The following is a 25,849-nucleotide window of genomic DNA, read 5'->3' as shown; positions in this document are numbered from 1 at the left end:
TGCCTAAGGAGGAGACCTGTTCTACCAGTGCAGGGATCCCAAGCGCGCGATCTATCTCCTCCAAACCATCAAAGTCTTTGAGTGCTGTGTACAACTGGGACATGAGCACACCCTCGTCCACTGGCCCGCCATCACCAGTGCTGCACAGAAGCTCGTCCTGGGCCGCAGGATGTACCGACCTGTCACAAAGCACATGCATCTTTAGATCCAATACTTATGGTATTCCGCTTTCTCAATGGTAATCTTTTTGTTCTTTTACGCATACCGGTTTTGGTTCCCAAACGATGGCTGGTCAATAGGCATCATGCTGTCAGGCCAGGGGGCGGTTTGATTGGGAGGAGCCTGCTGCTGTGAGAAATGGTGGCCTACCATAGCCATGTCCATCTCTGATTGAGCTAAAATTAAATATAAAAGAATGGTTTAGACACATAAACTTTGAACTTGAAGAGAAAAATGTGTAAAGTGACATCTCTCACCATTTGTCATCACAGAGGACTGTAACATTTGCCTTGTCCCCGGTTGGCTGTTGGGTCTCATTGGAGCAGGAGTGGGGCCCATCCTACCCTGCATGGGCCCCTGCTGCCCTGAGAGGGCGGCAGAGGCAGGTCCCCAGCCCTCCTGGTGCTGTACTGCTGTCCGTGGGCCTGGGTGTCCTGGGTGTAAGAATTGTTTAAGAAATTATACTAATAAGCTAGCTAAATAATTGCACAATCATGGGTAATAAAAACTCACCGGCTCCGACCATGCCAGCTTGGTTAGGCATTATGTTGTGACCTCCCATCATGCCTTGCTGCTGCTGTTGCTGTAGTAGTGTGTACGGACTTGTGGCTCTAATAGGATACTGTAATGATTGCTGCTGTGGGGAGGCATTCATATCCAAAGACAAACTTCTGACAGGCAGAGCTCGGCCGGGCTGGTTCGGTCTCACGCCTGCGAAGTCTAGACGCAAAAACAGGGGCTTTAAGACAAAGGCACTACCCAGTACTTCACACAGTATAAACACATAAAAGCCACACTATGTTCAATAGGGTCTGCTTTAGTGGATTTGAGTAATGTGAACTCACTTGCTGTGCTAATGCCTGGTCCCATGGCTCTGTGCTGCTGCACCATGGCAGGGTTGGCCTCGGACATCTGCAGGATGTCGTTGATGATATTCTGTTTGTCCATGGGGCTGGGCAGTGACACCGGCCGCTGCTCCCCAAAGAGTGGCGGGGCATTCTGCAGGTCATTCAGGATGTCGTCTAGTTCTGATGGCTGCAGGGACCGCACATGCAACAAATTTAACACAACACCAATTTAGATATTCAAAAGCACACTAACTTTACATGGAGTTCCAGCCATTTCAAATGGTCTGGTGCAAATCTAATAACACTCAACAACATGTGATACGGAAGCTTTGTGGTGTTTTAAGGAGTATTAACAAAAGGATTAGTTTTCCCACAGAAGCTACAATAATGTGCACCATGTTGCCCTGCAGTCTGTTAGTACACATTACTATGTGCGTAGTAGAGCGTCTGTGCACCCTCACTGTACACAGCTGGAGAGCCAAACCCAGCTGAACTCACAGCCTTGGGCTTCTCACAACCACCCGCTAGCCTCTGTTCAGACAGAAAATCTTAAATAATGACAAGGTTATGCTGATACACACAATTACACAGTTTTAAGTAAGTTCAATAAAACTGACAGCTTTCCGAGAGAAGCCAAAAATTATGTCCCATAATAGAGTATGAGTGAAAGAAAAGTTCTAAATGCTGACAAAGAATCTCAGGTCTGCTCAAAGACCACATTTTCAAAACAAGAAATGCCATCTGAAATACTGCCTTTCTAAATAACAAGTAAATAAAGTGCAGTAACACTTTTGGCCACCAGAGAGCAGCGCACCAAAACACACAGATCTGCAGATTGAGACTGAAAAGTGGAAAAAATAAATACAAATGTACCAACCACCACTTTCAGTGTTGCACCACTACAGCACGCATTTTCCGAGCAAGTGTCAGTGCCGATATAAACTACTTGTAATTTCAATCACGGATGATTAGACTCACACCCACATATAGACATTTAAAGACCTTTTGCCTCTCTGTTACTGCACGTCTCTCTTTACAAACGGCGCAGACTGCTTTGATGGTTCCCACTTGGCGGCCGGAGTTCAGAGCGGATATGTGGGAGAGCTCGGGAGCGGTGCAGCGGGTGGGGGGGCGGCGGTGGGACAGAGAAAAGCCCTAATGAGGTCAGGAGTGATGTAATGCTCCTGTTGGCTCTTCCTCCCCTTGCCCTTTTCTTCTCCTCCCACTTTCTGTTGCGCTCACTTCCCTCATTGCCTTTTCAATTAGGGGCTCATATTCCATCCATCCATATTACCTACTTCTTCCAATGTATGCGAGCGGATGTACCATGAAACAGGGCCGGGCTTCAGGTTTCACAGTTTAGGATTAGAAATAACTGTACTCAATACAGTGCTCGAGGGACAGGAAGAAGATGCAAAATTTGAAACAGAAAATTGTACTTGGAATTGAATTTGACTTCATTACCTATTGCTCCCTGGAACAGAACATTAGGCCTAATGAGTGGTAATTATATTTATTAAAGCCACAAAAGGTATTACTTAATCCAATATCGATGTTTTTGTTGAAAAAAAAAAAAACTTCTTTAACTGAGCAGGCTTGCATCTCCTAACTTTGCTGGGAGCGGGACATCACCAGCTCGTTTCCATGGAGAGGTCACTGCTTTAATATTTAGCTGCCAGTCAATTTAAAAAGCGGCATGTTCTGCGTCTAGTGGAGCATAAGGAGTTTATTTTTTCTTGTGACGTACAGTATAACCTGGGATGTTCCGCAGTGTGGCTTTAAGAAATCAAAGTAACAACAGGACAATATCACGGGCTTGCATTCAATCGGAGTCTTGTTTAAGCATGTGTCTGATGTCAGCGTGGTCTGGGGCAGTAGCACTGTAGTGCCACGTTGACCTAGTAACAGCCATGGCATTTAAAGGAACTGAGAACTGTGTGGGTGAAGCAGAAGCGACACACAAACACAAAAAGAGCCTTTACACCACAACTGTCCAAAGCTGGTGACAAAAGCAAAATCAGCAAAATCTCAGCCGGGCCCGACAAAGCTGAAATAGCAGGTTTTGAAGTCGGGGGTACATTTAATTGGAGCCCTAATATACAGCAAGATTAATTGGCTTCGAGCAAGTTCTCACAGCCCTGACGCTACTGTCAACTGCCAGTGGAAAGATCAATACTGTACTTCTACTCAAGAAAACAATCGCAATAGCTTTATGTATATGAATTACTGCAATATTCTTATATACTGAACCTAATGCTCCAGCTGTCAGGAAGCTGAACTCTCTCCTTCCCTTCCTCTGCTGCCCGTTATATTAGCATTTCCTACAAATAAAGCCATAGCCCAGAGCCTGAAAGTAAGCAGCTGATTTAAATATGTCAAATTCCACCGCTTCCACCGTCATCAAAACAATACTTAACAAGAGACGTTTTGCTACAAAAAGTGGATTCTCAAAAATCAACCAAATTCAGTTGACCCTCTCAGATTTGGATGCAATGTTGTTGTTTTTTTAGGAGTTCCTACACATGTGTAGCTACACACTGATATGCCTTCTATCTGGGAAAGCATTTTAAGTGTCTCAGTAGTTGATAACATGGTCAAAGCCTGCATAGAGTAGAGGGCCATTTTTGAGATTTCTTCCATTGTGAAGTTAACTCAAAGACCCTTTATCAGATGGACATCCTGTTTCTATTGCAGCAAGGTCATATCCCAATAACTAATTTCTTATATATGAGGATGATCACTCAATACACTTCTGTGGAGGCCCTGACAGTTTGGGGGAAAAGAATCCAAAAGCTTACAATCTAGCATATTTTATCCCTATACAGGGCAGGGCCCTCTCAGTTGTTGGCCCTTAGCTGCGGAATGCTCTGCCCCTCCACGTCTGTACGGCCCCCACAGTGGAGGGTTTTAAGTCTCGTCTTAAAACCCACTTTTACTCTTTGGCTTTTAACACTGTGTGAGTTGTGTGGCCCTCTGTGTCCTTTTTAATTTTATTTATTTTTTAATCTATCCCTTTGTTTTTGGCAGGTATTTATTTATTTAATTTTACCTGTTTTTATAGTTCTTACATTTTTATTGTTTACATTGTACCTTGTTTGTGCAGCACTTTGGAAACCTTTTAAATAAAGTTGGACTGGATTAGATATACATGGGGCCATTGCTGAGCTACAGCTCTTTAAAAATGCACACAAATCACCTGCGAGCAGAACTAGTGTCTCAACATCCTGTTTTGTAAATTGTAAAAAAAAAAAAAAAAAAAGGTTATTGGGAGTTCGAACAAATAACTTTGCATGTGTTCACACATGTGTAGGAACACTAAAATTTTTTTTAAAAAATCCTCCAAATCTGAGAGGGGAGGCTGTCTGTGAAACCACACGGAATAAAATTAAGATCAATAGTAATCCCTATAGTATTTGAAAAAGGTTGATACGATCTTCTTATACGATCGTCTTACTAAAAGAACCATCTTTAATAGTGATCCCTATAGTTCCAGCATCTCTTGGAAACACTGCATTTTGTTTATATTGTTCTTTATATTGTGGCTGTTGTTTTTTTTCCTTTGGATTTTTTCTGAGAGCAATGCCTGATTTCATTTCTGGTAGTTGTTTTTTAAGTAGAATTCACTTATGAAATTAACAAGTGCGCATCAATAATTCAGCCAAAGAGCGAGGGAGCGAGGCAGCCAGCACGCTGTGGGTGACGCTGGTGGAGAGAGGCTGGAGTGGACTTTCACCAGTGCAGCGAGCTCTCACACATGACTGCACAGCGATATGCCAGGGAGATACACACCCACTCACTGATGCTTTTAATGAAGTCCTGGCTAAGTCTGGGATGACAAATAGCCATGCTGTGGGTTGAGTAGGACTTTGGGAATGGAGTATGGTGCCACTCACTGTTATGATTCAATGAGTAGTAAAGATCACTTTCAATGAGTTCATCACAAAGATATCAGTTTAATTAAAGCCCACATACATCTAAATATTACAGCCAGGATTCTCCATTGTTCCCGGTGTGTTGCTCGTGCTACAGCCTCACCACTCCCTCTCCCCTTTATCTCCATGGCAGCAGAGAGGACATGCAGGAGCATATGGCTCATCATTTTCACTCTGCCTGCCGAGGCTGCGCTCTCCTGGGGGTATCTACACCTCCCTCATCTCTCTTCTCTTTGTTCAGTTCAACAGTGCCTCGCATTATCCATCCAATCACCTTTCTCACTTCCTCCACTGCTCAAGTGGACAAGCATCCTGCACATACTCTCCATGTATCCAAGTCCCTGTATCATCGATGTGGGAGACGGCTTTCTTACACAGATTTACATTGTTAAGTTGAACAAATGGAAACGGAGATTGCTTTTAATTAAACATTAAATTAACAAATAAAGCTGACATTAATTGATATACGCATTTTGTATTTTTCGGCATTGATCAATTACATCTACACTCTTGAGTACTGCAACAATTGTAAAGCAAACGTGTACTTGTACATCAAAGCAATGCAGTGATTTATGACTGATGGGGAATACAGACAATATTAAATTATGATTTCTTAATTAATCAAATAAAATCCTGGTTTGAATAAGAGGTTCAAAGAGACAACGTGTTTTATGTCCTGGACAAATAGTGAATTTGCAGTTTGCTAGCTTTCCTTTGCTTCTTTTCCCTTCACTCTCTCCGTGCCAGACCTGACCTGAGCACAGTGCCAAACCTTAAGACTGGCCAATGGTGATCAAGATCAAATGGCTGCAGAACCACAAGGGCTCCTTTCAAATGTCACAGCTGTTTGAAGCTAGAGTACAGAGATAAAATATGAATTAATCAAATGCATTAGGACGCGTCTCTGGACATGAGCGCATTCTGTCCATTTGTGTATTCAGCAGCTGAACTCTTCATGGACTTGAGATGAAGCAACATCTGCTTCATAACCCAGATCATATGAAGTGAGAAGGCAAGTGGAGCAGAACAGGGTAACAAAGTTTAGTTTTGTAACAGTGTAAAGAGAGGTTACAAAACCAGTTTCTCTGCCATGGCTAATTTCTCATTTTAAAGACAAACCACAGTAATCTAAAGCAGATGATGATCATTTCTAAAGACACTATAACTATTGTTTAAGTGGCCACTGACCTGTTCAGCTCTGTCGTAGCTTGTGTCCTGTTTCTCTGCTTTGACCAGAGGGTGTTTGCCAACTTCCACCTTCACTTCCCCAGGCTCCAGCTTAGGAACCTTATCCTTCAGACCCGTGTCATCCTTGTCCAGCAGGTAGCGCAGCAGGGCATTGTCCTTCTTCTTTGGGCTCAGAGGCTCTTGTTTGGGGGTGAGCTCTCCAGCAGCTGCAGCGCTGCCCTGGGGTTGGTCGGGGCCTAGCTCTTTCCCTGTGGCTTCTGCCGTGAGCTTGGCCAGGTCCACAGGAGAGGTGCTGTTCTGCAGGAGTTGGTGCAGGATCTTATGTTTCTCTTTGAGGGATGTGGCGTGAGTATTTCCCCCTGCGTGAGCTCCTCTACCCGTGTCCTTACCATCTCCAGGAGACAGGGGCGTCTCCAGAGGCTCTGGTTTTGTGGTCAAGAGTTGCAGTAGTTTGGTATGGCCCTTGTCATGCAGACGGTTGTGAGGGTCATGGGCGTCAGAGGCGATGTCTCGCTCCTCTTTAGGGTCCGTGAGGCTGCTGTCCGTATGCCCTGCACCTGCCTCGCTGTGTAGGGCGAATGATTCCCCTGTACCTGTGGGTGTACCACCCCCTCCGAGTTTATTCATGAGATGTGCATTTCCCCCTGACCCTGCCGTGACCCCGGCTGGGGAGCTGATCTTTCGGTCTGGAGACCCCAGTGTGTGCCCATGAGAGGTCCCATGTCCCACTCCATGGCATTCACTGAGGGCCTGCAGGGCTGAAAGAGAGCTGCTTGTGTAGCTGTTAGCATGGCTGCTAGCTGTGCCACTGCTACCTGCACTGCCAGGCCCTCCACCACACATGCCTACAGGTGAAGGTGAGTGCAGGCCCCCAGTGACACGTGGGCTGCTGGCACCCCCGGGACTGCCCCTGTGTCTGGGTGATAGCATAGAGTTCTGTTGTGGAGGGTGGGGTCCTCCCGCTGGGCTGGGACTGGCCCGTGAGGGGCTGTTCATCCTCCAGTTAGTGCCCTGTTGCGGTGGTTGCATGCCCCCTATATGGTTGTGTGGTGGAGGGCAACCAAAGCGATAGCCCGGCATGTGCCCCCCCATGGCAGCTGGTTCTCTAGGTCCGGCAGAGCCAGGCGGGGAGAAAGGCGTGCTGTTACTGCTGATGGTAGAGTCTTGGCCCTGAGGCCCCGCGCCCGGCAGACTGCCCGGGGTTGGAGGAGTCATGGAGGGAGTAGATGAGTTCATTGGTTTGGGAGCCATGCCAGTGGCTTGATTAGCAGGGCCCATGTCCTGAGCCATTCCACACACTGTCTGTTCCCTTCAGACAAAACACAAAATGCATGCAATAAATATCACTGAATAAAGAATGTGAACACCTTAAACATGTATGCACACTGGAGTATGGAAACATCTTTTCTGCTTTTAGTGTAGCATATACTGTGACTGTTCCTTGCACACTGAATAAAATTATCAGGCTGCGCTGTAGGTTGCTAACAAGCCTAAACCCGTAATAAGCCAAGTGAAAGTTCCTGCTGCTGGTCTGTGTAACACAGGTGGAGGTGCTGCGTGTGGCATACCTCTGGAGAATGTGCAGAGACATGTAGAGCTGAGGCTCGTTAGTGGCAGGTGAGCGCACCAGTTTGCTCTTTGTGTGGGCCGACACAATGGTCCCATCAGACAAAGAGAAGCGATAGATGGGGCTGAAAGCTTGGCCATGACGAAGCACTGTGGACAACATCAACATGTCACTGAAAGCACACAGCCATTTCTGCACATCAAATTGTTGTATTCTAAGCCTACTTTACGTACCTTCCTGCTGGTGTCTCTTGGCAAAGGACATCTCGCCATCGTTTTGTAAATGGAACCTCTGAATACAACGCCTCACAAGATCCTCCCAACCTGGCTTCATGGATGCTCGCAACAGACTGGTATCCAAGGAGGTTATCTTCCCTAAACATTTGAGAGGCGAGAGGATTAGGGATGTCTTACTTAAGCTCATGCAGTGATGACAAAAGCTTATAGAACACAATTACTCTAGAAAAAGATAAACTGTTGCCTGACAACTGACTGAATGCTTTTAAATAACAGTTTCTTTCCCCTTAAATTAATAAATTACCTGAAACAAAATGTAGTGAGACTGAGATAACTTTTTGTGTAACTTATATGAACATAGTAAAAGTAATATTGACATTTTCTTATATTCATCAAGTTTAAAATGATGCATTTTATTATTAGAGTCTGGGAGAGAGTGAAGTACATAAGCCTATATGGAACACAGTCATTGTGTGTAATAGTCTTCAGGTAGATCCTTTACCACCCAGAGAGCAGACAGGGGTGAGACAGTCAGTCCCCGGGGCCTACACTGATATAATAATGATTACACAGCTCCACAGTGGGGCTCTATGATTATCCTGATGATTGTTTGGACTGTAGGATGAAGCACTAAAGAATCTATTCATTTAGAGCTGTAATCATTTAGAACATTACGGTATAAAGCTACAGAGCAGCAACATGTGTTAAACCGAGACACAATAAGCAGAAATGTGAAAAGTTCAGGTTGCTGTGCTATAAAAGCAGTAGCTGGTTTTATACCTTGCAGGTCCTGGCGGGTGGTGAAGCTCTCGTGTGTGGGCATGGGTCTCTCCTTCATTGGAACCCTGCGAGCTACACATATCAGGCACGACTGAAAGTCTGGTGAAAGGAAAGATAGGACAGACAAACACAAAGCAAAAAGGAACAGGGAGGAAAGGACGTAGAGGGTATAAGTGATAAAGACAAGAGGAAGAGGAAGAGAAAGAAAAGGAAATGTATGTTATTCCCAGGCAGCATAATTAATACAGTTATTAACGAGCGCGGGGAGCAGGCCGCTCCCTTCATGAGGAGGAACAAGGGAAATGATGAAGTGTGACCTTTGGAGGTGTGTGCTCATGTGTGAGGGAATGTGCTCTTATGCACAAGGATCTGGTGCTCTCCTTATGCAGCTAGAGCACAAAACAATGACACCTGCTCTGAAGACAGTACTCAGTCTATGCAGTTATGCCACGGCAAGGACAGGGGTGACCCTAAACATTTCTGTTCCAGTTATAAAGAGGAGCTACATATGTTTTGGGAAATGAAAAGCATGTCAGCACTGACACAGATTCTCTCACCGACACTCATTTGGACTTGTAAACAAGGCCTTCTGGGTGGGCTCATTCTTGTCCCGTTTTCTCTGTCCTTCTGAATATTCACTGTTGGACAAGTTCCTGCAGCTGTAACCACTGCCTACCACAGTCGCACTGTGTGCAGACATGGAACCCTCTCACCTCTGGCCCATGGCCCAGTCATGGCATAAAGGTATAGTACTGTATATAAGCAAAGAATGGCACACAGCTGACACACATAGAACAGGAGGTGGTCTACTATGAAAATCTACAGTTTTAATTACTTACTTGTGGCCAAGGTCAAAGCCAAGTCAAAAAACATATTAACATAGTGGTCTACATTGTTGATGCACTAAATGTGGTGTTTGATAGTGCTCCACAGTGTTGGAGTTAGTACATGTGCTCTGTGTTCCTACCGTCTCCTTCCTCCTTGATGGATTTGGGCTCAGAGACGGCGAAGCACTGCATGGTCTCATATTTCTGCTGCTGTGGCTCGTGCTCGTGCGCCTCGTCCTGGCTCTCGCTGTGAGGGTTCACCAGCATTCGGCAGTTGAATGTATGACTGTTTCTTCTTGGGCCGTCGCTGGACCACGGGACTCCATTTACTGTAAGGCAAAAAATACGACAATAGACATTTACCATGTGGCCTCCTGTGGATTTATTTGACAAATTTACTGCAGCCAAAACTGCTAAACAAAACAGGGGTATTGGGCGCTGCGAAAGTCAAGCCAAGGGAGGCTAGCGAACAACAAGTGAAAGACATAATGAGAGCAATGAGAGAGAATGGAGGCGGAAAGAGTGCGAAAGGAGCGAGCCGTTGCTGGGTAAAGATCAGTCATAATGAGCAGTTGGAACCCTGAGCCCTCTGTCATCCTTCCACAGGCATGCATCACAGCCAGGCCTCCATATGCATGTCCTCTAAAGCACCAGTGCCAATCTTTCTTTCCAACACTTCCACCAGGCGCGAGTGAACACGCATGGACCACTCTCTCTCGCGCGCGCACACACACACACACACACACACAGAACCACTACAGACGCACACGCAACGCACAACTCTTTTCACCCTTGCTAACTCTCATCACACTCCATCTGGTTTGTGATCTCATTCAGCGCATTGATAATCTGCAGTATCTGGGACACAGCCCACTGATGGTTTCCAGGGTACTTCGCTGTGAGCTGCTCTCTTACCCAGATGGCTGCATGGGCACACCAGACCTCAATCTGAAGCACCAGGAGAGGGGATGAAGGGGAGCGGCGACTTAAAACAGGGCTTTGGACGGGGCGCTGTAACACTGGAGGCAGCACAAGTGAATAGGAAGGAATTGGACTGCATTCATTTTGTGAAATTATTTGTATTTGCAATAGGGCCACGCATTTTCACAAAATTGTGCAGCCACGGTTTGCATTTAAGTAAGCTCGATATCTACATGGCAGAGACATTGGCCAACGTCTTATTAGTGCTATATCTAATTTATAAGGATAAGCAAATGTTTATCATGAAAGGACCTGGTGAGTAACTCGCAAACAAAGTGACGAAAGGGAAGGAAGAGCATGAGTGAATATAGAAGGGAGCAGTGCTGCTGACAGGGGAGAGCGGCTCAAAAAGGGAAGTTAATTAGCTGAAAAGGGAGGAGGAGAGATGACTGGAGCATCAGCAAAAGAGAAAGTGGTACGATTTCTCTGTATGTACGTGAAGCTTAACACTCGAAACAGTTCAGTGTGATTTAAAAATGACACCACAATCAAAGCGCTGTAAAACATACGGCTTTCAGTAAAATGTGCGAAAGAGCAGAATATCGCAGTAAAGCAGATATGGCGCTGGTACACACTGAACAGAGAGTATTTTATGGATGCAGCCGTGTATCCAGAGTGGTTACTGACCTAGAGACTTGGGCAGCAGGTTCTTGATGAACTCGGCGTGGTCCCCGACGTGGAGCACACTGTAGACGCTGGTGTTCATCAGCTCCTCTTGGTTGTAGCGCAGATACTGGCTCACATTCTCGGAAACAAACACTATGTTCCCCTCCATGTTCACCACAAAGAAGAAGCCATCCAGGGCCTGTGAGGACACACAGACAGTGTTAACTTAGCAACTAAAACTGACTGTTTTGATGCTTGTTTATCAAGTGAAGAGGCAAACAGACATTTCAGAAAATAACATAGTAGTGTTTAATGTTTATGACTAAACCATATTGTCGGAATATACATGATTAATGAAGTACTGCAGTTAAACATTCAAGCATTTTTGTACCAACTGCTGCCATCCTTCACAAACACAACTGTGTGTCTGTGCAGTGAACAATGAACATACAGTCCTGGATTTGCCTCTTATCAAAAGTATTAGCAGACGTTTGCATTGCATCTCAGAGATACTCAGTGCAGTGTGTGCCGCAGCATTAGACGCATCATAAAAGTACGTCTCTGTAGAGATCAGAGGAAGTGGGAGGAGGAGCTAATTGAAAAAACACTGCCCCAGGTCAGCCATTATCAGGATGGTGTCTGCTAAAGCTGTCAAATTAGGTTTTAGAAGCTATGGACGCTACAGTTAAGATCACAACCAACCCCTTCAGCGCCAACTTTAAAATCACTAAGACACTGTCTTCATCCACAAGGCACAAATAAACATTTAGTCTAGAGAGAAAGGGCCTATGATCCTGGCCCACTTTACAAGATACAGTTACAGGCTTAACGTTAGACATTAATATCACCAGAATAAATGTACCCTACTCCGCCCCAGATAAGGTAGCTTTATGTACCAAGAGCATGATTTAATAATATATTTAAAAAAAGAAAGGAAAAGAAAAAAAACGGGACATATTTAACAGTTACATTGTATGTAAACCAAAGAAGGGCTTGGACATATGGCCATTTATCCTTGAGCAGCGATGCTCGGCATAATGTTTATATTAACCTAACATGTGCACCTGATAGTAAAAAGACATTCAGCCACGTCAAGGGGAACTACAGATGTGTTTAAAAAGGGGTAAAAAATGTATGGACATTTTTTAAGTTACAGAAATGACAAGGAAAATAATAATTTCAAAGCATGAAGGTGAGTGTGAGGAGGGAGGCCCCAGTGACATCATCTTGACAGATACACGGACATGACTAGAACACTGTATTTCTGGGCTGTGGGGCACTGGGCTGTGGGCAGTGCGACTACACTTCCTGCTGAGTGCTGACTGCCGCTGAGCTCATAGCATCCTACAGAGGTGGGCTGTGAGGCAGGGACCTGAGCCCAGTGAGTGTGAATGACCAGTGGCAGTGTTTTGGGGCCCACTGACAGATGGGAAAGCACACAGGCTGCACAGTACTATATTTAGCCGTGAGTTGGTATGTCAATGCAGTGACGCTGGACTCAGGGCTATAAATATTCAATGATAGGACAGTTCTAGAGGCCAATGAGGAGACTATGGAGGAGGGAGCAAGAACAGAGAAAGAGGAGAGAGGGAGGAGGCAGCAGCGGCTCAATGGACTGATTCATTCAGTGGGCTGTTGCTTTGGTTCTTATTCTACGTAAGCACTCGAGTGGCCCTCCGCGGGACAACCAGGCCATTGCTGTGTCTGTGATTTACAGCCAATCCAGGACACGGACAAGATGCTGACAGCTTTTATTCCAATCAGAGACACTTCCAACAGCACCAGTGGCACATCTGAGACCATCCTCCATGATACTGCACTTCATTAGTGAGCCATTGTACCAACAACCAGCTTGTTGAATTAAGCAGCTCCTTCAGGCTCCAGTACTTGACATTTCACAAGTGAGAACACTGATAAAACAGAAATAATTGTTTTGATCATGCAGCTATAGAAAAAAATATATGTTCAGGGTTTAGGTTCTACAGTTTTCTTCATAAAGGTTTAGAAGACATACATGCTTTACAAAGATATAAACAGGGCACACTGAATGCCTGAACAAATACCTCCAGCATCATTGGTCCCAAGGCATCTTTATCTATCACACTTTGGCCTGTCGAAGAGACGTCAGCCTTCTGCACTTCCTCCTCATTTGCTGCAGCAGCTTTCTCTGTAAGAAGACAAAGTAATGTTTAGAGTCAAGCATTTTACAAACCAACACTGCCCTTTTATTGTAAGTATGCAACATGAATAAAATAGACAAAAATAACACCATTATTCATACATATCATGCATACAGCCGTGCCCTGACAGTGCTATCCAAGTCTGTAACGGCAAAAATGGATAATTGACTAAATCTTAGTAGGATGAACTTCAGCTTCTGTAACTCAATAAATTTGAAGTTCAGCATGTATTCTGATTATAATCAATTTGATCATTTAGTTCCTGAGAATTATCACATTGGCTCAGTTACAATTTATCAACATTATGCTAAGTAATTGCAATTACTTAACATGTAAAGCGAGTACCTAGCTTCTCATAAAACAGAACCACTCACACAGTACAGGGAATGTAATTTTAAATACTTTTGGCAGATGATACAATGACTGATTCTGTCTAGATTTGACTAGATTTGAAAATATTTAACAACACAAACACTAAATGAAACTAAATATATAGTAAATATCTATTATAGAAAACGCTATCTCAATGGCCGCCGCCTGGGCGCCGCCATGTTTATTTCCCATACCGACTTTGAAGCTAAGCAGGAAAGTGCCTGGTTAGAACTGGGATGGGAGACCGTTCCTCCGATGCTAAGCAGGGAAAGGCCTGGTTAGGACTGGGATGGGAGACCGTTTGGGAACACCAGGAAGCCTGGCGACAGTACTGAGTGTGTGCGTGGTTGGTGTTATTACATCCGCGGCCGGCCCCCACGTGACGGTCCCACCGCTCGCGGGCATTGGCCACGGGTCCATATGGACCGCGGTGCTGCTGTCCGAGGACAACCCGCCGTCACAAAAACGCGAGTGCACGAGATCTGACTGCCGTGCGTGTGCGCGCGTACAAACAGGGCGATGTGTGTGTGCGTGTGTGTGTGTATGTATGTGTGCGCGTGCGCATCCAAACAGGGCCATGTGTGCGTGTGTGTGCGTGTGCGTATGTGTGTGCGTGTGCGTGCGTGCCCAAAACCTCCTCAAACACGAGCCTCTAATCACACGCGCTGCTCCGACTGATTTATCCTCCGTGTGCGTAAAAGCGAAAATGACACTACAACTTAACGAGCGCATGGCCTGCACTGCGTAGTTTTTTTTCTTTTTATCTTTTTTTTTACTTTGCTGCTGTACCATTTGTTTTCTATTTTGCTTTCACGTATTGAGCCCAGAGGTACATTTTATTCTAAAGCAGCTTGGAAAGCATTGCCAATTTTATTGTAAGGTTATAAATACTGTCTAACAACGATAATTAGGCTACTTCATTTCTAAACCTACTCATTATTTTTTGGATTGTAAACTACCGTGATGCACCAAACCACGGGTCCTGCACTTTGAACCAAAGCGTTAGAGCTGAACCCCTAATATTTATCCATAATTATTCCACTGTCTCTTGAATTCTATTCCCTGAGTTTAGCGAAAATATTGTCGTTGTAGTTTATAAGACAGGAGCACGGGTGCATCAAACACTCCAATTGCAGTTTGTTTGACTTTTTTTTTTGCATTCATTCTTTTACTCATTTGTAGTGGCCATAGTTTTTGGCATGGGTTGGGAACCACTGGTCTACAGCTGCACTGTGTGACGGGTTGGACATTTCTTTGTAATCACTCATAATCTCAGAATATCAAATGTGGAGACTAGCGAGGCCCGGCCGAAGGCCGGGTCTCAGCTAGTATAATATATAACCCAACTATATCACACACCTAGAAAAAGCCGATGAGGACTATTGGTTAATAACCACGCTGAGAAGCCGTATGTTGCAAGCGTGGGCTGCCCTACTTTTGGAGATGAGAAGCTGAATACGAGTGGGCTGTTGGGGGGACATTAACCATCACACCACGCCAAGAACAGGACTGACCATATGTTGACAAAAATGTGTCAAAAAGCAAACAAACTGTGCCCTTTTTACTGTGTGGAAATGCAGGAGCAGGTTTCCTTGTTCTCTGTGGCCGGTGCCACATCCATCTCCTTCAGCATTAATGATGTGTGCAGCAGCAGGACACCTACAGGCCCAGCGGGGCCCACCACACCAGCACAGCTGCCCCGCCAAGGCCCCATCACTCATGTCGGACGGACCAACGGGAGCTCTTTCAGCCGCTGCTCACACTCTCTATCTACACCAGCAACTACCTGCACCTCAAGGAAACCAATACCTGGTTTCCTTGAGGTTAATCACGACCAATCAAATCCTCAAAGTCAAAAGCTGTTGTCTCAATGACTACCGCACAGATACAAGTATGTGCTCAGAGGAGAGCAGGGAGGAGCACAGTGGGCAGCGTCAAAGAAAATGAGCAAAGGAGGGAAAGGAAAAGGAGGAGAGAGAGTACTGCGGCCGAGCGAGGGGGGGATGGACAGACGATAGCCTGTTTGTGTGTCACTTTTGCATTACATTACATAACAGTGTGAGTCACAGTAAAGAGACGTCACAAAGCAGGATGATTCATGAACACCTAGGCCGGCCCGCACTCTGTACCTACTAAGCAGCACCGAGTCTACAGTGATTACGTCACCATTCATTAATTGAGTGTGAAAGCTACAAACCCATGTAGAAAACGTGTGGTGTTAAGAAGGAACAGAGTAGAAAAACACACACCCAAAGATTAGTAAAGACAGCCTTTTGTAATTGTTTAATGGCACTAGAGAGGAGCGACTCACAAATACAGCTGAACTCGCTCTGATGCATTTACCTGATGTTCTGGCTCCTAATGGAACAAGGAGAAACCGGCAGCGGCAAAAACAACTCCGCTTTATAAATGTTATATGATGGAAGAAACATTACATCAATTGTTCTGTCGGCGGCTAACAACATTATTGCCATGTGTGGCAAGAACTCAAACCCACACCAGTTAAACCAGATGCCTTGGCGGCCGTGAGCCACCTGTGACGGTAGTTTCTCACTCAGCTGTAGACCCACCTTGCTCCTTTATCTGCCGGATCTGCTTCACAGTTTCCTTCAGGATTGCACATTTGTCGGGCTTGACGTTGAAGTTGTCGATGTCGTTGAAATTGGCGAAGATCAGCTCGGCCAGCTCCTCGATGTACTTGTTCTCGTGCTCGCGGTTGCGCTTCTCGTTGCTCCTCTTGGGACTGCGGTGACAGGAATGTGAAAAATTACACTCAGCGTGCCAACAGCTGCTGGGGATGACAGATTTTCCTATGTGTGATTTTACAATTGAAATTCAGTGTTAAAAGGATATGAATCTGAAGCACCAGATTTACTTAAAGGCCATATACCGGATATTTCTTGTTTACCAACAATGAGTGAGGACATGAATTTTAAATCATTTGTTGTGGTCAAAGCTTATTCCCTACACTCCTGGCGCAACATGTCAAGTCTTCACAGGGATGAAGCTTATAAGTATAATTTTCACAACACAAATCTGTAGGTTTTTTTTACGAATTGGCCACATATGCAATCAACTTTACACAAACCGGTCTAATTTATTGACTCATTGCATTTCCTGGGAGCGTTCCAATGTAGGTCAAGGGCTTACCTGGGTCCTAAGAGTTCGGTGGCGCATTCTTTGCGTTTGCGTGACTCTGCCCTGGCAGGGTCAGATGAGTTTTCCCCAACTCCACTCATCCTCAATGCATATCAGCGTCTGCAAAACACACATCGAAGCGAAAAGCTTTTAACCACATGTAGGACAAGATGCAGAGCACTTCATTCAATGCCCCTCGCTGTAGGAGTTGGTAGTGGGACATTTCAAAGATTCTTCACTCCTTGCCTAGCGCTTAAAAACGTCAGGCAGTGGCTCGTGTAGTCATTTTAGATAAACTATTTCCCTACCGAGATGGGCAAACATGTGGCGGGGCGATAACAACTGTGCGTTGCTGGGGCACAGGTTGATCCACTGCAGAGGAATGAGTGAAAATGGAGCGCAGAAACAGATTCAATCATGTCTCTCTGATGGTGCAGCTCTCCCCAGAGACACTGAAATGAGAGCATGGCGCTCAGCCCACAGCACCAGACTGAGCGCTCAGAGAAAGGCACTGGCCGCACAGCACTGAGAAACGGCAGCACGCGGAGATGGCGGAGAGGGGCTGCGCAATCACAAAGTGTGTTTATCCAGTCCCTCCGAGAACAGCTTTTAACGACAGGCTGTAAAGTACACTCGAGTATGCGCAGCGGCACGGTGGCACGACTTTGGGAAAATATCAAATAGCTATTTTTCAGACAAGCATTGCAATTCGATTTGTAATTGTAGAGGTCACAACTACGGGGTTTTGTAAATAAAACAACATGCAGACTTTGCAGAGGGTATTGGACAACCTAAATAATTGCGGTCTCCACATTGTGCGACGATCTGTTAAAAAAGGTCCATCTCACAGAAAAGGAATATCTTCTTTTATTCCACTTCCAGTTCAGGGCCACGAAATGAAATGTTATGAATATTTAAACAGGGCAATGTCTTATTAATTACTGCCATGCTGGGAAAGGACTTTATACTTTGGATTCCGCTGTGTAGGATATGTCAACTTTCACACTTTTTTGAGACTTTTAGATCCTTTTCCAAGACAAACTGTGGTATTTAAAAATAGATGCATGGCACGCGCATATTTCTGCTGCTTCACGCCAGATGAGTGGTCTCTCTCAGCCCCTGTAGAAGCCGGGAGTGGGGTGGTGTGGTGGTGGGGCGGGGGTAACGAGATAACAAAGACAGATCTGGGTGAAAGGAGGAGTGCAGGACAGGGATGGGGGCATGCTGCGTAGTGATCCACTCGGAGCCGCTCAAACCATGGAAACCGCTATGACACACCGCTCCGCCGTTACGTAAGTCAGACCGTCAGCACAATACAGAGGTGTGCTGGGGCAGGGATTAGCAGCGGCGAAACCAGCAGGAAAACGAGGCAGTGACCGGGCAAACTTGAGTGAGCCTTCCCCATTGGCCTGAAGTGACCTACTTTGAGCCAATGGCGGGGTCTTCTGGGCTCATGGATGAAACTGGTGAGAAGGGGGCCTTGGGATGGTGGAAGTGGGAGAGATTCATTGCCTTATTCATTTCCAAACTGGTTTTAGCCGTACGATCTGCACCTCGATCCTCGCCGTACTGTTTTTGAACATTCAGAAAAGTATAATTGCCCAGGAAACAGAAAGGTGCAGTGTCTACATGAGTGTAGTTTTTATGACTAAAATAAAAGTTTTGTATTGTATTTTTGACAAAGGAATAAAACGAGGTGGCATGAGTATTTCCATTAGCACTTGTCCTTGTATCACACACTTCAAATGTCATCAGCAGCATGCCTTACCAGAGCACTAACCACTGAAATGCCATGTCTTTGTCACAGAGATTTTATGCTTTTATTAATGACAGATGAAACGGGCCATTAAACTCCCTGAGCTAAGTGGCGCGCTCCGTTCTCATTGGTTATGCCCGTTATGTCCGACACAAGTAACCAGGGGGATTCTGGCGCCGATTGGCCGCGCCGCTCTCTTTGGGCTTTATATGATTGGGCGTCTGCCTCTCCTTGACATGGCAGTAATGATGGGTCATTGTACATGGAGACAAATAAGACACACAGGAAGTACGAGGCACGTCTCAATGACACTGCCGGACGCTCTTTGAGTGCTTTTGTTGCTAGGAAGTCCAAAACGAACACAGGCAAAGAAGCATAAGTGCAGCTTTAATCCTGGAGAATGCTCTGGATCCTGGGGCGGCTATAAAAAGCTGGGCGGGCGCTCGCACTTACTGGATGAAGGTGGGTTCACTGAGTTAATTATCCTGTTCTGCTCGGGGAGGGGGCATCGCTAAACAGAGCTTCCAACTTCATGCCAATGGAGCACTGACACTAAATGCACAACAGCATGCCCCGATTCTGCTCAGACAGCAAAACAGTTCCTCTGCCCAACATTAGGGCTGCGCAATATAGCCCCAAATTACTCAAGTCTTTGCTTTAGATGTACACTTTTTTGTCTTTTTTTTAATTTTCAGCCAAAAGGCAAAAACAAAAGGATAATGTCCTACTAGAAATGAAAAATTATAATGTGATGGGACGGCGGGAAAAGATGCGAGCGCATTTGCGAAGGTGACATAGGTGTCGGTGGTTGCCTTGAACAGAGGTGCCACAAGAGTCGACTTCTCCTGACTGAGCAGGAGCCGCGGAGTCTGGAGAGGCAGGAATGTGGAGAGTACAAGGCTCTGCTGCCCCGTCACTGAGCGGGTACAACATGTACAGCAGCACCAAAGACACACACCCGCTGCTGCGATTCAACTTTTAGCCGGGTACACACCACAGCAGTGCAAATACGACACCCTGTGTAGCAATGTTGGACCAATTAGGTGCAATATGATGCTATTGGCTCCGGGGCAAACAAACGCCTGGGGAGGTTTTAGAAGGAAACGGCCGTTACATGACACAGTGCACTCATCCTGGAGAAGATTACATTCTCAATCTCGTTTTTTTAAAACAACAATGTCAGTTTGTAGCACCCTCAAAATAATATTGAGGGTGCTACATAGGCCGAAACCTAAAGCCTGATTAAGCCAATACAACACTCTTTGGTGAATCTCAAAACAAACTGCCTTTCTTCTTTCTCCCTGTTCAAGTTCCTGAGAGCTGAATGTAACAAGTTAATTTCTCCATTGTGGGATCAATAAAGGCTATCTTATCTAATCTTGAATATCTACAGTAACAGTGCAGGATTTTAGAGGCAGTTGTGGTGAACAGTTCTTTTTCTAACTTCGTTCGGTGTTTCACTATGGGAATCGCCTCGGGCGTGACCATCCACGGAAGCTCCAATGGCACCACGTCTGTCTATGACAGACAGGATGACTGTACCTTGGGCTACGCCCCTTCTCCTAGGTACAGCCAGCCTCCTCCTTCAGTAAACATTCTCGCTTTCTTCCCGCGTGGAAGCCACATCTTTCTAGCTCCCTCAGCGCTTTTCTTGCCAGCAAGCTAGCTACTGTTTAACTGTTCACAGACGAGCCGTAAAGGACATCGTTGACGAGCACAGTTGCCGGCATTGGCTCGTTTACGCTGAGTAAGTTCTCACGGACTTGATACCGCTATTACACGGTTAGTTTGTGCAGCGACCGCGTCGAGGCGAGCTGCTTGTTAGGCTGCTTGTATTAGTTTACTACGCACCGCTAACCGTATAGCTTATAATAAGCCAAGTTAGTTAGCATTTATTTGTCGACTAACTTAGCCTTTGCATTCGGCTACCGTCAAGGCAGCTTCTTGCGGGTGACATTTACTTGTTGCCCGCTCTTTTGATCAGTTGACATTAATTTGTGGACTGATTCGATAGTGCGGTGTTCTGCTAACGCGTTACGGCGAGCAGGCTTCCCGGACCCGGCTACGGTTTGAAACCCGTGTCCCGGCTTCTCCAGTCGTGTTTACTTCACGACACGACTAGCACTGCACTTATACCTGGTCTTTTTTCCCGGTTTTAGGCATTATGTCCTCGGCTCCTACCCCCGCCAAAGGGTCGGACCCGAAGTCCAAGGAGGTTGCATCCCGCCCTTGCCCCGCGTCGTGCGGGGCTACCATTTCAGGGAGGGACCCTCACCCGATGTGCATCGCTTGTATGGGCGCTAAACACGCTCAGACAGCGCTGGCGGACCGTGACTCTTGCCATCACTGTACATCAATGCCGGAGAAAATACTGGAAAGGAGACTTAGAGTGGCGGTGGCTAACTCTCAGGACCCGTGCCTGGCAGAGGCCACCGCTAAGCCCACAGCCGATACCCATCAGCGAGCTGCCACTAGCTGGGGCAGCGCGCTGGATGTATCAGACGCTATGCCGCCACTGTTTGAGGACCTCCTCGACATGGATCCAGGCAGTGAGGACGCAGAGTGCGATGCTGCCTCTGACCTCCTCGAGGCTGTGGATATGGAGGATGTGGAGGAGGACTCCACATTTCCACTGTCCCAATCCAGACCCCCGAGTGCGTCAGAAACGACGTCCCCTGTGGACAGCAGTTTGTACGAAGTGTGCAAACGCGCCGCCACCAGGCTCAACATACCCTGGCCCGCGGCTGTAGACGCAGAAGGAGGGATAAGGGACCTCTATGATGGCAAGCGGCTCCCACCGGCCCAAGCACCTCCAAAGCAGCTCCTTCCTGCTGTACCTGCATGCATGAAGGAGATGAGCCGGTTCTGGTCCAGCCCACTTAAGAGCAAGCTCCCAGTCCAGGGCTACTCTAAGCTGGAAGTACATGGGATGAAGGAGCTGGGGTTGGCCGAACCCCCAGCGGTGGAGCCTTCATTGGCATATCACCTTCACCCTAATCGCCGTGCCGTCTCAGCCTCAGCTAACATCTCCCTGCCTAACAAGATGGAGAGGGTCACATCCTCCATCTTTCAGCGGACGTACAAATACGCCGCTCAGTCGGTGTGTGTACTGAACACAGTATCTCTGCTCTCCGCTTACCAGGGGGAAATACTTGAGGAAATGGGCCAGCAGTTGGACTCGGGGGCACCCAACCCGGTCCTCTGGGATGAAATCTGTGTGGTGAATGACCTCATTTTGCGCTCAGCTCGAGGGGCAGTCCAGGGCTGCGGCCACGTGATGGGACTGGCTGTGGCAGGTGAGCGAGGTCTATGGCTAAACCACTCAGGACTGACCGACACACAGAAGGCTGACGTCATGGACGCGACCTATGACCCCACCAAGGGTCTGTTTGGGCCAGCACTGGACAAAATGAAGGAGACAAGCACCCTCCGTAAGCAGGAGGGCGAAGCCTTCAACTTGTGCCTGCCCCGCAAGCAGCCTTCCCGTCCTGCACAAACTCAGCGACCAGGTGTCACTGCAGCAACCGGTGCCAAGGGCTACAGAGTTGGCCCTAAGCAGCAAAAACCGGCTGGACAGCAGAACGAACAGCAGCGGTCAGGAAATCCCAAACCATGGGGCAAGCACTCTTTTGCAGCAGCAGCGGCTAAAAACCGCTCCTCACACCCCGGGGAGGGCAAGAAGAAGCGCACAACCTAACAGTTGTGTCTTCTCTCAGCGCCCCTCCATGCAAAAGACGGAGAGTGTCCTTGGGCCCCAGCCCCAGTTCAGAGGCCCTGTGCAGTTTGCCAGGCGTCCTCTCCTGTTCACTCACCCCGCATATGTTGCAGGAGGTGAGTCGGGGGCAATGTCAAAGTCACAAAGCACATTTTTCAAAAATAAAGCTTTCACACTCGCATCCAGGCCATGGGCTAAGGGCGAGTTTGGTTCAAAAAATAAGAACTCAATCAAATTTGAAAACTCTCCGGCTTACGCCACAAGAGGGAGCTCACGCTCCTTCTTATGCAGACGTCGAGACTCCTCTCAGGGGAGTGACGTCACCGAGCATTTGCATGGGGCCGCTCACTGCCCAGCTGGAGCAGTGGCGCGCATGCGCAGTTCATCCATGGATTCTTTCCATTATATCTCGAGGATACAGGCTTCAGTTTGCAATAAAACCGCCCACTTTCAACGGGGTTCTGCCTTCAGTGGCGAAAGGGGATGCAGCTCTTGTCCTAGCGGACGAGATCACATCTCTACTGAGCAAACAAGCAATACGAGCTGTTCCACACAGCGAGTGTCAGCAGGGGTTTTACTCCCGCTATTTCCTCGTCCCGAAGAAGGGGTCCTCAGCCTTACGTCCCATTCTCGATCTCCGCGTATTAAACATACACTTACGGAGATTTACGTTCAGAATGCTCACTCACAAAGTGCTCTGCCGCTCGATACGCAGAGGGGATTGGTTTACCACAATCGATCTGTCGGATGCGTATTTTCACATTCCAATACACCCCGCGCACAGGAAATATCTACGGTTTGCGCACGGAGGGACAGCTTACGAATATCAAGTCATTCCGTTCGGGCTGTCATTAGCTCCGAGGGTGTTCAGCAAATGTGTGGAGTCCGCACTGGCTCCTCTTCGGAGCAGCGGGATCAGGATCTTTTCGTACATCGACGATTACCTGGTGTGCTCCGCCTCACGCGAGCGCGCACTCACGGACACGCGCATTGTCGTCTGTCATCTCACTGCTCTTGGGTTCAGAATAAACCGGACGAAGAGTCGGTTAGAACCCGCGCAGAATACAGAGTATCTGGGTTTGAGCATAAACTCCCTCTCATTCAGAGTGACTCTTACGGCTCAGAGGCTCTGCTCTCTCAGCCAGTGTCTCTCATTGTTTCGCCAGGGCGCACGGGTTACGTTCAGAACATGCCTCCGCCTAGCTGGTCTTATGGCGTCAGTAATATCTGTCGTTCATTTGGGTCTGTTAATGATGAGAGATTTTCAGCGTTGGGTCGCAGCGTTACGTCTGTGCCCCCGCCGACACCTTTACCGCAGGGTGGAAGTGGACAAGCGCTGCGTAATGGCGCTTCGCCCATGGCAGGACACGCACGCTCTGGCTGCGGGAGTCCCACTGGGCATAGTGTCCGCAAGGGTTACCCTGACAACGGACGCCTCCTTGTCAGGGTGGGGAGCCACCCTGTCCGGCAGGACGGTGAACGGGACATGGGGTCCGCATATGGCTCTGTTACACATCAACATGTTGGAGCTTTGGGCTGTTTTCCTTGCTCTGAAACACTTCCTACAGTATATTCAGGGCCAGCATGTCCTTGTAAAAACGGACAATGCAACTGTTGTCGCGTATATCAACCGCCAGGGCGGCACACGCTCTCTGCAGCTACACAGGCTGGCACAGAAATTGATTCTGTGGAGCAGCACCAGGCTGCTGTCTCTCCGGGCAACACACCTGCCAGGTGTCCTGAACAGGGGGGCGGACTTGCTGTCGCGGGGCAATCCCCTATACGGCGAGTGGGTTCTCCACCCTCAAGTGGTGGAGCAGCTCTGGCAGATGTACGGCCAGGCCGACGTAGATCTATTCGCCTCGCAGGAAAACGCAAAGTGTCCGCTGTACTTCTCCTTGACGGACGTGGGCGCACCCCTCGGGATGGACGCTCTAGCCCACCCATGGCCGGACGTCCTGCTCTATGCTTTTCCACCGATCAGTTTAATCCCACCCACCCTGGCTCGGGTGAGGGAGCAGGGGTTTTCACTCATCCTGATTGCCCCGCGGTGGACGTCCAAACCCTGGATGGCGGAAATAATGCAGCTCCTTCGGGGACAGCCTTGGCCCCTCCCTGTGAGGAGGGACCTCCTATCTCAGGCGGGCGGAGAAATTTATCATCCTCACCCAGACCGAGTAGCTCTCTGGGCTTGGCCCGTGAAAGGTGGAACTTAAATGCTGCCGGTCTCCCTGCACATGTTATTGATACTATTCAGTGTGCCAGGGCCACTTCCACTCGGTCTTTGTATGACTGTAAGTGGCGCGTATTTGAGGAGTGGTGTGCGGCAAGGCAGACCATTCCTTTTCAATGCTCTGTGGCTGACGTCTTGTGTTTTCTGCAAGAGTTAGTCGAGAAGCGCAGAGCGTTTTCGACTGTCAAGGTCTATTTGGCCGCAATTTCGGCCTGTCATGTTGGTTTTGGGGACAAATCAGTCGGCCAACACCCTCTGATATGTCGCTTCATGAAAGGAGCGCGCCGCAAACTTCCAGTGGTTAAACCCCTGGTACCCCTTTGGGATCTGGTGGTTGTGCTAGACGCACTTTGCCAGCATCCTTTTGAGCCCTTGGAGGCTGTTGACATGAAGTATGTTGCTTTCAAGACAGTGTTGCTTCTGGCTTTGACCTCAGCAAAGCGTGTGAGCGAACTGCAGGCCTTATCTATTAGTCCTGCATGTCTACAGTTTGCCCCTGGTCTTTCTAGAGTCCGCTTACGTCCTAATCCAGCCTTCGTGCCGAAGGTATTGGACTCTGCATTTAGCTGCTCCACGGTCGAGCTTGAGGCTTTTCATCCTCCGCCTTTTTCCTCTGGAGAGGAGCGGCGGCTTAATACTTTGTGCCCAGTGCGGGCACTACATGAGTATGTGGCCAGGACAGCTGGCTTCCGCAAGGCTAACCAGTTGTTTGTGTCCTGGGCCACTCCCCATAAAGGGAAGCCTGTGTCCAGTCAGAGACTTTCTCACTGGATTGTTGAAGCCATTTCGTTGGCTTATACCTGTAGAGGCCTACAACCTCCACAAGGGTTGAGGGCTCACTCCACAAGGGGTATGGCTACCTCATGGGCCCTGTTCAGAGGTATCTCTGTTCAAGATATATGTGCTGCAGCAAGCTGGGCGTCACCACACACTTTTGTGCGGTTTTACAGATTGGACGTCTCTGGTCCCTCTTTGGCCCAGGCAGTCTTGCAGCCAAGGGTTGCTGGTTCCTTTTGAGGTCACCGTTGTGACCTGCTGCTTCAGGAGCTTTATTTGCAATCCGGGAGTAGGCCATATCTCCCATAGTGAAACACCGAACGAAGTTAGAAAAAGAACTTAAGGTTACTCACGTAACCCCGGTTCTTTGATAACAGAGTGAGGTGTTTCACCTTCATTGCCCTCCTTGCAAGGCGGTCAGAAATCGCTTTAGAATGTTTACTGAAGGAGGAGGCTGGCTGTACCTAGGAGAAGGGGCGTAGCCCAAGGTACAG

At 47.5% G+C, this 25,849-nt stretch overlaps 1 protein-coding gene across 3 annotated transcripts in view; it reads right to left on the bottom strand.

Annotated features, from left to right (window-relative positions):
- The window catches only part of ncoa2 (nuclear receptor coactivator 2), a 47,868-nt gene that overhangs the window by 4,348 nt on the left and 17,671 nt on the right, over positions 1–25,849 (bottom strand). For 2 of the 3 annotated variants that reach the window (XM_079576194.1, XM_079576195.1), the window contains 14 exons: positions 16,887–16,994; positions 16,307–16,479; positions 13,248–13,351; positions 11,206–11,383; positions 9,738–9,926; positions 8,771–8,869; positions 7,988–8,128; positions 7,756–7,903; positions 6,188–7,496; positions 1,065–1,254; positions 733–939; positions 477–653; positions 266–395; positions 17–179 (listed from right to left, as the gene is read on the bottom strand). In XM_079576194.1, coding sequence (XP_079432320.1) covers positions 17–179; positions 266–395; positions 477–653; positions 733–939; positions 1,065–1,254; positions 6,188–7,496; positions 7,756–7,903; positions 7,988–8,128; positions 8,771–8,869; positions 9,738–9,926; positions 11,206–11,383; positions 13,248–13,351; positions 16,307–16,479; positions 16,887–16,975 — 3,297 coding nt within the window. In that variant the 5' untranslated portion in view covers positions 16,976–16,994. The remainder of the gene's footprint in view (positions 1–16; positions 180–265; positions 396–476; positions 654–732; positions 940–1,064; positions 1,255–6,187; positions 7,497–7,755; positions 7,904–7,987; positions 8,129–8,770; positions 8,870–9,737; positions 9,927–11,205; positions 11,384–13,247; positions 13,352–16,306; positions 16,480–16,886; positions 16,995–25,849) is intronic. The other variant, XM_079576196.1, reaches the window with a different exon arrangement.

This window comes from Gobius niger (assembly GCF_951799975.1).
Source record: "Gobius niger genome assembly, chromosome: 18".
Classification (NCBI taxonomy): Eukaryota; Metazoa; Chordata; class Actinopteri; order Gobiiformes; family Gobiidae; genus Gobius; species Gobius niger.
This window is presented reverse-complemented; position numbering and strand designations above follow the sequence as displayed.